Consider the following 14,719-nt stretch of genomic DNA (forward strand, 5'->3'; position numbering starts at 1 on the left):
TTGATCGGAGTTTGGTCAAAGTCACCTAGTCTTGCGGTTCAAAGAAAAATAAGTTCGCCCAAGAGAGTGAAATTCTTAAAAACGTGTATTTAAATAATACAATATATATCGTAGTACGTTAATTACTCGATCGCTCCAGATTGCCGAATTATGGTGCTGCTAAAAATGCCAGTTTTCTCATTCGAGACGGTTTTCGGAATGCGCGTACGCGACATCGCTGAAACTAAGTTAGGCAGTTTCGATAAATTGATAGAGTATATTTCATAAGCAAGATAGAATAGCTACAATATCATACACAATAATGGAAAATGTCAAATTTAGCGACAAATGTAAATACGAATGCACTAGGGAGCCCTTCATTTCTTCTCCTTGTCTTTCTCCTTTTCTTTCTCTTTGTCTTTGTTCTGTTGTAACGATCCGACGGCTTGGCGCACGGCTTCAGAATGCGGATCCACGCCCGGCAAGTTTTCCAGGACCGATTGCAGAAAAGCAGGATCGGACATGACAGCTGCGTAATCCTCCTCCACGTCCATCGCTTCTTCCTTTTGCGATTCCAGTTCCTCTACATAGCGGTAATACAGATAACGAACCATTAGACGAAACGATTATTATGAATTTGTATTCGTGCACCAACATTTTTATGCATTTATCTAGAAATACGATATATTAAACGAAACGACTGGCGCTGAAGCAGCTGTCCGTCGAGCAAGAAATTCAAGTTTGATTTCTAGGCTTGGACTAACAAATAAGTTGAAAGAAAAAATAAAACCCAGTCCTCTCCAAAGTGGAAGTTGGGCAAAAGCTTGAAGCTCCTACTCATAAAAATATCGCAACTGTAACGGAACCAGTTTGGAAACTTCGAGCTGCGATAAAATGAAACAATGTATGAAACAATGTACTATATGGAGGAGTAAAAGCCATAGCGTAAATCAAATTTTTTAAGATATCGACTCAATCTACTTTTTATGATATTAATCGATCGATACGATCTATGCGAAATATTAATTGCATCTATGCACACGGGTCGATATTTAAAAAAAATTGACTTATACCACTATGGCCTTTACTCCTCCATATATATATGATACCTAAGTTATCTATCGAAGACTTACGCTGGTCCTGCATAGACATCTGCATAGCGAAAGCGATTTGTTCCTCTTCCGTCATATTAGTGAAGTCCGGTACATTGCCTCTGCTTGGAGCAGTGTTATCACTGGCGGCAGTCGAGTCGTCCGCTCCTTCAAGGGACATTGCGAGGGCACGTTTCAGCATAGCTTCCTCGTTGGGAGCTTCCTTCGTAGTCTCCGGCGGCTTATTCGTGGCAGTCTCGTTCGCCTGCGCGCGACGGGCTTCGTCTTCCTGACGTTGCCGTTGCTCCTCCATAGAGACGCGCAGAGCCTGACGATATAAAGTCATACGATATAAAGCGTAAAAAATTACCGCTAATCTCGCGGGGAGAGAGAAATTTTCAACAAAGCGTCTCCGATACCGACCAACGCGAGCTCGGGATCTTCATTCGGATCGACGCCGAACTCGAACACAGTGCCGCTAGCCACCCCGATGCCGTCTTCACCCTGAATTATAGGAGACGAGATCAGAGCGTCTGATAAATGCGGACCCGGCGGAACGGTGACGAGATGACTTCCGGTGCCGTCCTTGCCGTTCAACGCGTTAACGAAGGCAGTCAATACTTCGTTGTTGATGCTCTCCTCGCCGAAGCTTACGACGTCGACGTTCACCTTCTCCTTCTTCAGTCGCTTCGCCAGCTTGACCAATTCCTTCTCGTCGATGTCTATCGGGCTTCCGATAAACGCGACGATACGCATTTTGTGATTTTTGCCTTGTCGATGTTTCAACGCTAACTGTAAGTTTCATAAATCTTTCGGTGCACGCTCGATAGGCTTGTTCGTTGTAGAGCCAGGGCTAGGCGACGGGTACTTACGTGGGCGATTCTAATGCCCGTGACGAGAGCCAACTTTCCGTTCGGTTGAACCTGATGCAGTTTGGACAGTATTCTGCCGACATCGCTCGTGAGCGTCGCCAACACTTCCACGCTAGAAAGACAAAGAGGTTTCCATTTTATATTCGTCATACGTAAATTCTTATGCGACAATCGTGGAACGTCTGAGTCGTTGCTCGGCGTACTTGGCCAGAGTTATGAGGCCAACGTTGTTCTCGGGATTCGAGCGAGTCTTCGAGTGGCACACCAAGTTGACGGCATCCTGCTGCGCCTGTAGCCGGGTAGGTACGAAATCCCCATTTCTCATGTAGTCGCTGTTATCGACGCTGCAAAAAGTTGAGATCGCGAAGGGTTAGTTCGAGCGTGTACGACGATCGTGAACGAGAGCGAGCGTTTCGAGAGAAAGAGGGGCTCGTGTCCGAGACTCCGAGATTGTGTCAACGTCATTGTCACTACGCTAACCTCAAAATTGCAGACGCGGTCGAACGCGCTTAGAATTAAACCACCGCGAAAATTTCTCGGCCGCGGGCGAACAAACCTCACCAATGTACGAAAGATATCGCGACGGACAACGTTAAGAATCGCGAATTCTTACAAAATGCACAAACTCACCATATCATCGTACTTTCCAGCACCATGTTGAATGGATCGACTGACTCGCCCCTCGCCCCTCGCCCCTCGCTCGACGGCTCGAGTCTCGACGCGAGGCGGCGCGGCGCGGACCGCGGACTTTATCAATCCAAATCCAACTTTCAATTTTCCATCGACTCCGTCGTTCGCGTTGCGCACGTGCGCGTTCATTTAAAGAGCGACCTCCAGATACGAGCGCTCTCCTCGATCAAACTCCAATTAATTAGCAATTGACCCTACCGGCACGAGTGCTTGAAACAAAATTGCTAAAACTTTGTTTGAAACTTCAGCATATAATTACTGAAATTTTGCTCGCATTTACGTGGTCGCCAAATTGTCAAAACTTCTCTCTCTCTCTCCCTCTCCTTCACTCTCCTCTCCCCTCTCCTCCCCTCCCTCTCCCTTCCTATCTGACCCAAGGTCTATTTAAAGAACAGTTTCTTAACGATAAGTCTTTTATTAACAAGTGGATGACAAGTAAAAAGTTCAATGCGGTTGATGGTGCGTAAGTCAACATTATTATATCGATCAAGCGACGCAAAATAACGTCGCGACGCCAAGTATACATAAAATACAACTTGGTTTTTGTAAACTGACTGACCGAGTATACTTAATAAATATACTAGCATATACGCGTTGGCAAATAATTATAAATCGGACATTTAATATTGACGCCACTTTAAATCATCTTCAGCGATGCGGTAACATATATATATATCTTTATAAAAAATCTTCGTAATCATATAAAAAGGCGGCGCGTCTCTCCACCTGGACCTGGACCCTCTCCACGCGAACTACGTCGCAAGGTGGACGAGAGGGTCGGCGAGGACGGCGGCGTGCGATCGTAGTTCAAAGAGAGCGTCGAGTACCTCGGCGCCTCGTCCATGAGGACGGCCTGCTCGTAGGTCGGCGGTAGATCCTCCGGCGCGCTCGCCGGCGACGCGACCAGCTTCCTCGCTTGCCTCCTCTCGTCCAGGATCCGCAGTATCACCACGACCGGTCCCACCAGCAGCATGATCGCGCCGATTGCCACCAGAGCGACGGCCGTCGTCGCGCTGTCCTCGTTCACGCGGGAGAATCCCACGTTGCTCTTGCCAGTCTTGCCAGTCTTGCCAGTCTTGCCTGTCCAGAGAGCGAACTGGTCATCGGGACTCGTCCTCTGGGTGGTTTCGCGTACCGTGGCTCGCGTCGCGTTGCCTTCTTCCGCGAAATCCTCCTCCTTCGTCAAAATCGATCCCGAACGATCCAGGATCGAGGCGGTATCCTCTTCCTCCTGGACGCTCCGGGAGATTCCTTTGCCGAGGATGTGCTCCCTGTCACGGGCTACCCTCGAGATCCTGCTCGTTACGACGTTATTCTCGGGACGATCGTCGATACGCCGATCTGCTTCGGTTAAATGATTCCTAAGTCGCCGGGAGCTCGGCGTTCCTAGAACGGTCGTTGGGATTCCCAGAGGATCGTCCGTGGATCGTTGCTCCTCCGAAGCGATCTCGAACGCGTCTTTCGATCGCTCGTTCCTCGTCGCGCCTAATCCAAAAAGATTCCTGTCGGATCGCGGAGACGATCCATCCGGATCCATCTGAATTATTATCTCCACGTTCCTGTCGATCGATTGCCGCTGGGTGGATAGATCGTATTCACTTCCGTCGCGTCTCGTGGACGACAGGACGGATTCCAAGCCCGTCGACGGATCTGCCTGCGAAAAAGGAAAGATCATGTATATTGTGTACGCGCCGGGTGGGCAATTTTATGTAAGTGGAGATAATTACGATTATACAACACAAACTATATATGTATACAATATATACGTACGTAAACATATACGTACGTAAAATATAGTGAGTGTAAAAAGTATTTGTATACTGGGAATTTTCACAAAAAATAGTTCCATAAATAGTTACATAAAATCTGTATACGTATATAAAATGGGCATTAATAAATGATAAATAATGGAAGATTACACAATTGGAAAATTTGTGTACTTTTGTGAAAAAATCTGCTGGTTAAAGTTTTTGTGTTAAATAATCGACATATTCATGCGTAACACATGTCCGCTGTGTTAAGTAAACTTAACAAATATAAAATGCAAAATTATTAAAATGATTTAAAAATAATGTTAAAGTAACACAATCTGTGTACGTATTTATTAAATCGTCGTGTTGAAATTTACAGAAAGAAAGATGTTGATTTTACTCTGTAAGAATATGTAATTTAGATCTATAATTTGTCAATTGGGTGGGCAATAATTAACATAACGGTCAACTTCAAATTACGATCTAAATTACATTTCTTTTTTGCTGAAATATTAATATATAATAGCAGTGTTTTTTACCACTTAACACATCCATATTATGTTAAACTAAGACAAAAATTTGAGCGAACCGTTCGGGACATGTGATTTATGTTGTGGTGGATTTAACACAAGTTTTCCAACTGTGTGTACAACGAAGATTAATAATAATCGTCGTGGATACGCGTAATGATTATTTATGTAAAACAAAAATTTAAGATCTCGGTATATATCCCGCACTCGCGATTACCTCGACGACATAGCTGGTCTCCAGGATTCTCCTGCGCAGCGCGCTGACGCCTCGGTGAAGGAGAACGATGCCGACGGCGTTCCAGGTCGCCAGTTGTAGTACGATGATCACTCTCGAGGCCCATCTGTTTGTTCTCGAGGTGAGGGACATCGCGGCAACCGGCAACATATCACACCGGCGCGGCGGCGCGCGGGCGGATTAAACAGTCAAAGCGGCTCTCACCTTTCGCACACACCTGCCTGCTTCGCCCCGCGTGCCCGCACTGCCCCGTTAGCTAAGCGACATTTCCGTCGTTATATATATATATTCGCGCACGGCGCCTCGGCGTGTCACCGTCAAGCGATAGATATAACGCGACGCACATTGCACGCAATGGAGATACCGCGCGCGGCCTGGAATTCAACGTCATCAAATATCTCTATATCTACCGTTTCATATAAACAATAATAATTCGTTTATCCGTTTCAGGCGGCGCCGGCGCGGCGTTAATGCGCGAGAGATCCACGTGAATCCATGATGAAACACAATTAAGCCTGGGGCGTTTTCAAAAAGAATAGAGTATAATTACTCGTTGCTTTCCTCGATGGGGAACGTTTCAATTCAGCTGTGGACGTCGATCGGCAGTTTGATCACGGAGGCGAAGTTTGAAAAAATAGGAGAGTCTTTCTCTCTATCGATCGAGGACACTTCAATTCGGACGCGCCAAAGCGCGTCGAGGAAGCTCATCCGCTTCGTCACATTTTGGGCAAACTCGGGTGCGGAAGTGCCGAGAACGAGATAATAAAAAAGAACGAAAAACAACTTTACTATATTGATTCACGATTGCGAGAGGCAGAGTCAGGCAGTCGTCGTTCTTGGCGCGGCACGATTGCGACTTATTTGCTCAGTTATACGCGACGGGGTCGTGGCGAGCGGTAACGAATGACTCATTTCCACTCACTACCTCTCGCGCCTCCGCGCCCGTCCCGTTAGCCCGTTTGCGTTTTCATACGAGACAACAGACACGACGCGGCCAGCCTAGCGACCCTGAGCGAAAAAAAAAAAACGATGTCTTCGCGCTTAGGCGTTACCAAGTATCTATAATATCGCGATAGACGAGTGTTATTTTCGTATCGAAGACAGCATTTTCATAAAAAGTGAAGACTACTTTTTCGTACTTTGCGTTATATATGTTAATTTAAAATTTAATTTAATATTAATTGTGTGAAGATAAGCGGCACGACGTCGCGTCGTCGATTCCCGCGAAACAGCATAATTATCGCCTTAATTAATCGTACCGACAAAATTATCTTAAAATAAAAAACGTTAGATTTCTATAAAAAGCAGGGTTGTGCTGTAAATTTCAAGATTACGTTTACGTAGATTGTTTACGTATCGTTTACAGGTAATATTTACACAAACTTATTTTCCATGTAAACAAAAAAGTAATGTAATATATAAATTGGATAACAAAATGAAGAACACACACAAAATAAATTTTTACATATGTTAAAATATATTTTAAGTGTTGTGTGTGATATATTATGAATATTAAATATTAAAATTTAAAAAGTAAATATAATATTACAGAGCAAATTTCATTAGGAAATAATTTTGAACTATAAAAGTTAAATGCATTTTATTTCAATTATTTATAACGTTATATGATTTTTATGTAACGATATGAAAGAAACATAGTAAAAATATTATCTATGCTGACCTGTGAGCTTTTTTAATCGATAAAAAGCAGTATTGCTTAATTCGCGATTGCAATTAAGCAGCCAATTATTAATTCCTTATTATTTTGGGGGGAAGGGTTATAAAATTAAAATCCTAAAAACCGTTATTAATTTGCTGATGAAAATAACACAAATAAAATATAGATTTCTGACATTTCTGACTGAAAATTATTAATACATAAAATCTTCGAATATATATAAAGTTTCAATTATTCATAGATTATTTCTGTTTACATAAATGACACGTTAAGCATAGTTCGCATTGTATACATTGTATATACGTAGATGTGTAAATAGAAATAGAGTCCTATAGCAGAGAGAAACCTGAGAGAGGTCATCTCGGCCTTTATCGTGTGTTGCATTTTCCGACGCGCCGCCTGAGAAAGTGCAACTCAATCGCCGAGCCGTCGCACAGTCGGGCGAGAGGTGGAACGTGGAACGTGGAACGTGGAAGTCGTGGAACGCGTTGAGTCGAGCCCCCGGCCCCCGGCGCCCCAGCTCGCTGCTCTGGTCAATGGTCATGTCAAAAGCGGACGACTTCGTGCTGGTGACTCGTCGCGGAAGACGTCGTAAGGAAGACAGAAGGAGTTCAAACGTAAACGCGGCTACGTCGAGGGTGTTCGGAGAGCAGGATCGGGAGGTCGATCGCGAGCTTCTTCTTCGGTAAGCCGCGCCCGTTTTCGTTATTCTGACACTTAACCCTAACCTAACCTAACGCCGCAACCCTCGTTGAACTGCAATCACGTTTCTTTCACGGCGATTTTCAGCACGTTAGACAAGGCGGTAGTCGAGGTCGGGGACGCGTCGTTTACCAGGTTCGTTTTCAGCCGACTGACGGAGTCCCTGGCTGTTCTAGGCTCCAACGGTATATCCGAGATAATCTGCTACGGGTTAGGACGGTTCTCGCAGTATAGGTCGTCGAGATGCCAGTTGGCGCTCCTCCTCTGTCTGAGGTCGCGATACGAGCCGGCTCGCGTACACGTGTACGACCCGGCGTTTCGTCCCGAGGAGGTGCAAGCCCTGCGCACCCTAGGCTTGGAGGTCGTAGAGACGAACGAGGAGGGCAAGCGCGTCATCCAGCCGGATAGGACGACCCTCGCGTACATGCCGCACTGCTCGCGGCAGCTGACGAATAATTTCCTCTACGCGAACTGGGGCGACGGACTGAGCGGTTGCATCCTGCTCGCCAACAGTCTCTCGGCGACCGTCGACGATTGCTTGCGTAGGGACGCGTTGAATACGGCCGGCTACATACTACGCATTCGACCTTATGTTACAGAGATTCGATTGGAAAATTCCTTCGTGTACGAGGAAGTTTTCAACGACCTTAACATTCATATCTTTACCAGACAAGAGCTGCTTAAGGTTCCACAGGATTTCTGGAGGTCCAAAGAGGAACCGCGGTATTTAACCAGGGACGTCGAATTTGTTACAGCCGCGCAGTGACAAATAACGTTCGACGCATTGTAATTATCTCCTTTGGGCTCTTACAGAACTATTTGCATGACGTAGAACCCAAGTCTTCTCCTTGCTAGTCACCTAACTAACGATTCGAATTTACTTTTAGAATACGGCGACGATGAATAGTAATATTAAATATGTTCGTTCTCTCGTGCAAGAGCTGCGCCGAGTCTCGCAAAATAAGAGTGCGAAAGAGAACGCAATGTTGCGATATATTATGGAACAGGCGCACGCTCATAAAGAAACGTCCCAAGTTTTGTGTAAGGCCCGAGAAGAATTGAAGAATTTATCAGATATGTATCTTTGCTACTTGAGGTCTCAACAGGCGTGCAAGGAGATTCATAAGCATTACGCTGGTAAAGGTGAACGTAGCATAAAGGAAACTGCGGATCTCGTGGGTTTTAAGCTGCCTCATGATCCAAAATAAAATGGACTGAAGTAAACATTTTTTAATTATTGTTAGTGTAACTATATTGTTAGTCTGTATTATATCTATTTGTTGTATTTCTACAAAGATGATCTAAATAGTGATTTACATTAAAGATTATCAAACAGTTTGATTTTATTTTTTTGTAGCATATTTTTATACATCTCTCTTATTTATACGTATTACTGTAGTTTTATTTCGTTGAATGTCAGTACTTGTTATCGAGTCATAGAGCTTATATCAGAATGGAGGGTGATCTCTTATACATTTAATAATAATCGAGTTATAAAAGTACAAAAATATATTCTTAAAATGGGGAAAATAGTACATCCGTTTTATCTTTAAAAAAAAAATGATCTTATGCTGCAATAAGCTAAACATACATCACAATTTTAAAATTTATAACAATTTAAGAATATTCTTTACGTATACACTTTGCGATCGTTGACAACTGCATGTTGCTCGTACCTTCGTAAATAGTGCCGATTTTCGAATCTCTGAAATATTTCTCTTGAGGAAAGTCTGTTATAAATCCGACGCCTCCCATAAAGTCAATACACTTTGCTGTGACACGTAGCGCAGTTTCTGCAAATAAGATATAACATATATTATCATTTCATTATATGTAGCTTTGAATCTAGAAAAAACTTCAATTAGCAAATTGCATACCGGACGCAACTAATTTGGCCATAGCAGCTTGCTTCATAACATCTTTTCCAGCGTCTACCAACCTAGCCGCATTGTAAACCAGCAACCTGGCGCATTCCAACTCTGTTACTGTTTGAGCTATTTGATGTTGCATCGACTGAAAGTAGAGATTATCTCTCTTAGATCTTAGATATATGTATATATCTAGGGGGCATGCCAGTATATATATACAGGGATTTGTTTCGTGTAAAATGATAAGCGTACTTGGAATGAGAAGAGGTCCTTTCCAAATTGCTTCCTCTCAAACGTGTACGGTATAGTCGCGTCCAAACATCCCTGCGCTATACCGATCATTTGAGCTCCAATGCCAATTCTACCTTCGTTCAAATGTGCAGCGGCATATTTATATCCATGCCCAAATTCACCCAAGATGTTGCTTTCAGGTACCTAGAAAAAAAGATGAGTTTTAATAATGCATTTACATCTTGCAAGAATGATTACGTGCGTGCGCGCTCGCGAGATTTTTTATTTTTTTATTTTTTTATTTATCGTACATACCCTGACGTTCTCAAAGTGGACCATGCAAGTTCCGGATGCCTTGATGCCTAGTTTCTCTTCAGGTTTTGCTACTGTCAAACCGGGCGTATCGCGCTCCACGAAGAAAGTCGTGATGCCACGGTACCCCTATTTAATTAAAAAAGCGTTACTTGATGACTTGAGTTCTCTCTTTCGCATATGTAGGAATTTACTCACCGCGGAAGGATTTGCGTTGGCGAAAACCAAGAAAACGCCGGCGATATCGGAATTCGAGATAAACATCTTCGTTCCGTTTATCACATAGTCACCGCCATCCTTTTTCGCTTCGGTCTTAAGAGAAAACGCGTCGGATCCAGAACCAGATTCCGTCAGACAAAAACTTCCGGCCTGAAAAGAATGCTGTCGTCAAATGTGTTTTGTTCTTTTTTTTTCCTATCAATGCATCAATATCTCTCCGTATAACAAAAATGTGTAACAACTTACATAATTTTGTGCTAATTTAGGCAGATATTTTTTTCTCTGTTCTTCAGAGGCAACTTTGATGATCAATGAATTTACTAACGTATTATGAATGTCAACGAGAGCGGCTACGGCTCCGTCGACTTTCGCGACTTCTTCAACGGTTAAAATCGTGCTCATAAAATTGCAGCCAGCGCCGCCGTATTCCGTTGGGACTTCGAGGCCCATCAGCTGAAATTGGTAAAGTTTCAGATGTTAAAACAATATATTTCGTCATTGTATTAATTCATATCTAAAAGGAGCATATCACGAATTTGTATAAAATATTACGAAGCTGGTCTTTAGCGGCACAATATGTTTTCTTCTATCATTCGTTCTGCCGCGTTATATGAAAAACCGTGTCGGTCATACGCGAGGAGACCGTGTTTTTCGCAGAATAACGGTTAAATAGATCGGTACTGCGTTGCAAAAGGCAGGTAATGTAATCTTATTGTTAGACATTTTATAAAGTTCTGCAGAATTAATTTTTTTCCTAACAAAAACGTAGCGAGAAATCTTTCGAAGTAAGCGTTGTTCAAATACTATTCGCGGAAGTTGCATTGAAACGTGTGTCTCATACATGTATTGCAAAATGAAAAGATATTTATTTATCTGTCTATCATAAAGAAATCGATCTTGTTACGATCTGCATAAAAACAAGATATTGATAAGATATATATTTCCGCGTTTAGGAGTTATAGAAAAACAAAATATATTTACGCGTACAATGAGAAATTCTTCAATATATGCGTAATGATAACAATTATCTCTACGCACGTGGTCGATAAAGAACATCTTGTTTTTTCAAGTAGCTTGTAATTTATCTTCTTTTCCGACTTTCTAATTTGATGCATGCCATTTTGTCACATTGATGTCATCACGTCATTTTTACGGGATTGGGAGGTCAAACGTGGTGTCGCAATCATATCGACATTATCGCATTTATGCAACAATCGCGGTCAGATAAACATAATTTTTACTAAAATCAGCGTAAATATATTTCACTTATCAGAACTTCCTATTGACAGAGAGTTCTAGACTCACAGTCAGTTTTTCGCCAAAGTCGGTCGATGCGTATACAGAAAATATCCCAAATTTTATCAATTCATGCCCACATGTTTTATGAGTACAAATAAGGAACAAGTATTATCTGTAAGTTCAACGCGAAGCTGATACGAGTGAATGCATGTACGATAAATTGACAGTATTTTCTTCAAATTCTTATCAACGAAAAATTGACATCGTTCGGAAATTAAATTTATTACCAAGCTTATAGATTTTGTTTTAATCTCATCGGTTGGGATATCGACTCTTTCTATCAGTTGTCGCATGTGTCTCGCGCCGAGTATTTTCCACGTACATACAAGTGGCGAGAGAGACAAGTGTATACAAGCTACGATCACTTTTAATGACACGTTCACTGTCCGTCCATTTAAATTCTTTATAGCCCCACACCTACCATATATTCTCTGTCCGATATTGCCTAATTCACGCGCGCTGCATTCTTTCCTAATTTTTTAATTTAATTAGAATTTTTAAATCGTGTACATCACATATAACGATCATGAATGTATGGTTTACGAGTGAGAATATTCACGTGTAAAATACGTTAGATAAATTTTGACTTTATCTATTTTGTATTAATACTATAATTTTTTAACAAAGTATATACTTAGATTGTTATTTACCGAACGTATTTTCCTCGCATAGTTTTACTCGTAGCGTATGCTGGCACAGACCAATAAAATCTAGGATATCTTCGAATATTCGATCCCAAAACTCGAGTAGTTATTTCGAAAGGGTTCTTCAAACTTACGCCATTCTCGAACAGCGTTTTCAAAACGCCGTCATCTATCTTGTTCTCCTTTTCCATCTTTCGTACGAGTGGAGCGATCTCCTCCTTAGCCAGTTTGGCGACTGAGAGTATATAAAATTAAAAAAAAATAGATACAAAATGAATATATAAATTGACATATGAAGATACACCAAGTTTTTAAGTACCGCATTATAAAGAGCTCGTTTATTATTTAACTCTGATGGATGAGTTTGACACTTACCGGTTTCTTTCATCATAATCTCATCATCCGTAAATTCCGTCAAGGGACTTGGACTCTGATTTAGTCTTGGCGCGCATAAATGCACTTTTCGCGTCAGCCTTTGCGGTATCTACAAAACGTGTAATTTGTTCTAAATATCATTTCGTTTATACGTCGCATAGAAAAAATATATAATTTATTAATTGTGTAAATATTATTTATTAACGTGTTATAGAATAAATATATTTGTGTCCTCTCGGTGCTAAAGACTGTAAACAGACATATTTGTGCGTGCAGAAAATTGGTGTGTTCTATCAATCATTGTGACAAGTTATTTGACCTTAGGAATAGGACGTGACATTCAATCAATTAAACTGAATAATGATCAACAAGAGAATAAACGCGGCTAATTCTATATATTATATAACATACATCATATATATAAGTACCTGACGTCTGTATATCTGTCTGTCTGTCTGACCGCGAACTACTCATTTCTCAATGAACCGAATTTCAAAGAATTGTATATGAAGTAGGGGTAGAATTTTCCGGGGAGTGGTATAAAGTGTATAATTTTTAGTTACCAATCTTTTTGGAAACCGGTACCGAAATTTTTCAAATTTTTCAAATTCTATTACATTCTTTAGTTCTTTCTACCCTTGTTTTATATATAATTCTTTAAGATTCGGTCCATTATTTCCTGAAATTCTATATATTATATATATAACATACATAATATATAATATAAAATAAAAAAGCAAATGTGAAATAATATATATCGAAATAACTCGAAACCTAGCGGAGAATTTTTTTCCACGTTGTTGTTTTTATCTTTGACTCGTCGATGGAAATGCTTTGTAACCGAATATCTGATCTGATAAAATACCAAACGACAAAAGTTATATTGATAACTCAAGGACAAGCTCATAAAAAAAAAAATAATTTACAACCGCAGGCACAGATAAGTCAGATATGTGCATGTCTGCTTATCTTTTTTCTCTAAACTAAGTTCACAAAAAATACATTTGCCTCATCTTTTAGTAACACATCTCGAGTAACGTACGATAAATAAATTAATAGAAATATCCTATCCATCGTGCTATCGTTGGTGCTCATAAATAGTGCTTATATCGCAGGACATTTCGTGGAAAGAAAAGTATTGAATTTAGACGACCGTTGATCTCGGGCGTGTAAATTACATATAGGGCAGGAGGAGGCTTCTTGAGTCACGGGGCTCCAATTCTATTCCAAGTATTGATACGTTAATTTATTAATTTTTATTATCAAGACCAATGTTTTTGTCCCCCTGGCCTTTTGTCTACTTGTTTCAGTCTCCCCTCCTTTCCCGTCCAAGGGCTTTTAGAGTCCTTGGGCTCGCGGCATTTTTAAATATCTTGAAAATTTTTTTATCCGATTTTTTTTCTTTAAACTGACCCAAATAGCCCCTGCTTACCCTAAATAGAGGACAATGCGATACGTACAAACGAACAAATGTATTTCAGATTGAAATCTTGAATTCGAAATCTCGATTTTCCAGAAAATCAAGAAAATTCTGTTCGCTCGTTGTAGGCAACTCGCGCGGTGCCTTTACACAAATCTAAGGATACAAAGGGAAAGAATCGCGCGTGCTTACGTACGTCGCGGAACGCGGATCTGAGTACGATGGACGCGTTCATCGTTCGTCTTCTTATCAGGAGAGTCCTCGGAGGTACGAAGAATGGAAGAGCGATGCGTGCTGGCGGTCCGCAGGCTGAGTTAATACTGACAAGCGGGATGATTTGGTGCGCGTCCGCACCACCAGCCCGGCCGCCCCGTCGCTCCGAGCCGGTCGAACGATGCCGATCCGGATCGATTCCTTTCACGTGGCTGAAACAGGTTGTTGCGTAATGAAGAAATAAGGAGCTAACCGCCTCGAGCTGCCCGCCTCTGCTTGGGGTATCTCCTCCATCCGTTCCTCCCTCTCGTTTACTCGACGAAACTGCCCATATACCGCTAAATTAATTCTTATCGGCTCTTCGACGAGTATTTGCGTCAAATTCTTATCGCCGAACATTTTTTTTTAACAGAAACGCGTACGTATATTCCGTTTGCGCTTTGTCACCGCCTCGGTGGTCTCGACAACATTTGCATTTCCAAAGAAATATGATGAAACTACGTTATCGCAATGACGTTGAGCGTTTCGTTAACGATGGTGTAATAACAGTTTCCCTTTTTTAATTCTAGTTTTAATTCAATTTTAAATATGTAATTTACATTTTTACACG

At 41.7% G+C, this 14,719-nt stretch overlaps 4 protein-coding genes across 6 annotated transcripts; 1 reads left to right on the forward strand and 3 right to left on the reverse strand.

Annotated features, from left to right (window-relative positions):
- Positions 1-67: 67 nt before the first annotated feature.
- Rpn10 (regulatory particle non-ATPase 10) lies at positions 68-2,726 on the reverse strand. 2 transcript variants are annotated; one of them, XR_013256211.1, is made up of 7 exons: positions 2,573-2,726; positions 2,146-2,286; positions 1,943-2,054; positions 1,494-1,862; positions 1,113-1,398; positions 296-562; positions 68-223 (listed from the first exon to the last, which is right to left on the reverse strand). XR_013256211.1 is itself a non-coding variant. In XM_077401653.1 (6 exons), the coding sequence occupies exons 1-6, from the start codon at positions 2,596-2,598 to the stop codon at positions 357-359; spliced, it is 1,140 nt and encodes a 379-aa protein (XP_077257779.1). In that variant the 5' UTR covers positions 2,599-2,726; the 3' UTR covers positions 68-356. The 2 variants fall into 2 exon arrangements, 1 of the variants encoding a protein (XP_077257779.1); XM_077401653.1 differs by having other exon boundaries at positions 68-562.
- A 301-nt stretch (positions 2,727-3,027) lies between these two features.
- Positions 3,028-6,036, reverse strand: LOC143894951 (uncharacterized). Of its 2 annotated transcripts, XM_077401655.1 has the most exons (3): positions 5,699-6,036; positions 5,131-5,404; positions 3,028-4,286 (listed from the first exon to the last, which is right to left on the reverse strand). In XM_077401655.1, exons 2-3 carry the CDS (start codon positions 5,296-5,298, stop codon positions 3,330-3,332), a joined length of 1,125 nt encoding a protein of 374 aa, XP_077257781.1. In that variant the 5' UTR covers positions 5,299-5,404; positions 5,699-6,036; the 3' UTR covers positions 3,028-3,329. The 2 variants fall into 2 exon arrangements, with proteins under 2 accessions (XP_077257781.1, XP_077257780.1); XM_077401654.1 differs by having other exon boundaries at positions 5,131-6,036.
- Positions 6,037-7,253: 1,217 nt separating this feature from the next.
- Positions 7,254-8,618, forward strand: LOC143894955 (SRR1-like protein). Its single transcript, XM_077401665.1, has 3 exons — positions 7,254-7,511; positions 7,616-8,314; positions 8,416-8,618. The coding sequence occupies exons 1-2, from the start codon at positions 7,363-7,365 to the stop codon at positions 8,292-8,294; spliced, it is 828 nt and encodes a 275-aa protein (XP_077257791.1). The 5' UTR covers positions 7,254-7,362; the 3' UTR covers positions 8,295-8,314; positions 8,416-8,618.
- Positions 8,619-8,837: 219 nt separating this feature from the next.
- LOC143894948 (short/branched chain specific acyl-CoA dehydrogenase, mitochondrial) lies at positions 8,838-14,308 on the reverse strand. Its single transcript, XM_077401649.1, has 9 exons — positions 14,093-14,308; positions 12,477-12,585; positions 12,236-12,336; positions 10,405-10,611; positions 10,138-10,308; positions 9,943-10,068; positions 9,649-9,831; positions 9,406-9,541; positions 8,838-9,321 (listed from the first exon to the last, which is right to left on the reverse strand). Exons 1-9 carry the CDS (start codon positions 14,129-14,131, stop codon positions 9,146-9,148), a joined length of 1,248 nt encoding a protein of 415 aa, XP_077257775.1. The 5' UTR covers positions 14,132-14,308; the 3' UTR covers positions 8,838-9,145.
- Between the last annotated feature and the right edge of the window lie 411 nt (positions 14,309-14,719).

The sequence above is a fragment of the Temnothorax americanus genome, unplaced genomic scaffold (assembly GCF_048541705.1).
Source record: "Temnothorax americanus isolate GAGA-0224 unplaced genomic scaffold, ASM4854170v1 Scaffold15, whole genome shotgun sequence".
Lineage (NCBI taxonomy): Eukaryota > Metazoa > Arthropoda > Insecta > Hymenoptera > Formicidae > Temnothorax > Temnothorax americanus.

Coding starts and splice junctions, on each gene's coding strand:
- Rpn10 (XM_077401653.1), bottom strand. CDS start 2,598: ATGGTGCTGGAAAGTACGATGATATG. Junction 2,287..2,572: donor CTGGAAAGTACGATGATATG/GTGAGTTTGTGC, acceptor AACTTTTTGCAG/CGTCGATAACAGCGACTACA. Junction 1,399..1,493: donor AAGATCCCGAGCTCGCGTTG/GTCGGTATCGGA, acceptor TTATATCGTCAG/GCTCTGCGCGTCTCTATGGA.
- LOC143894951 (XM_077401655.1), bottom strand. CDS start 5,298: ATGTTGCCGGTTGCCGCGATGTCCCTCACCTCGAGAACAAACAGATGG. Junction 4,287..5,130: donor AGACCAGCTATGTCGTCGAG/GTAATCGCGAGT, acceptor CCTTTTTCGCAG/GCAGATCCGTCGACGGGCTT.
- LOC143894955 (XM_077401665.1), top strand. CDS start 7,363: ATGGTCATGTCAAAAGCGGACGACTTCGTGCTGGTGACTCGTCGCGGA. Junction 7,512..7,615: donor GATCGCGAGCTTCTTCTTCG/GTAAGCCGCGCC, acceptor GGCGATTTTCAG/CACGTTAGACAAGGCGGTAG.
- LOC143894948 (XM_077401649.1), bottom strand. CDS start 14,131: ATGAACGCGTCCATCGTACTCAGATCCGCGTTCCGCGAC. Junction 12,337..12,476: donor GATTATGATGAAAGAAACCG/GTAAGTGTCAAA, acceptor ATATACTCTCAG/TCGCCAAACTGGCTAAGGAG. Junction 10,069..10,137: donor CCAACGCAAATCCTTCCGCG/GTGAGTAAATTC, acceptor TTAATTAAATAG/GGGTACCGTGGCATCACGAC.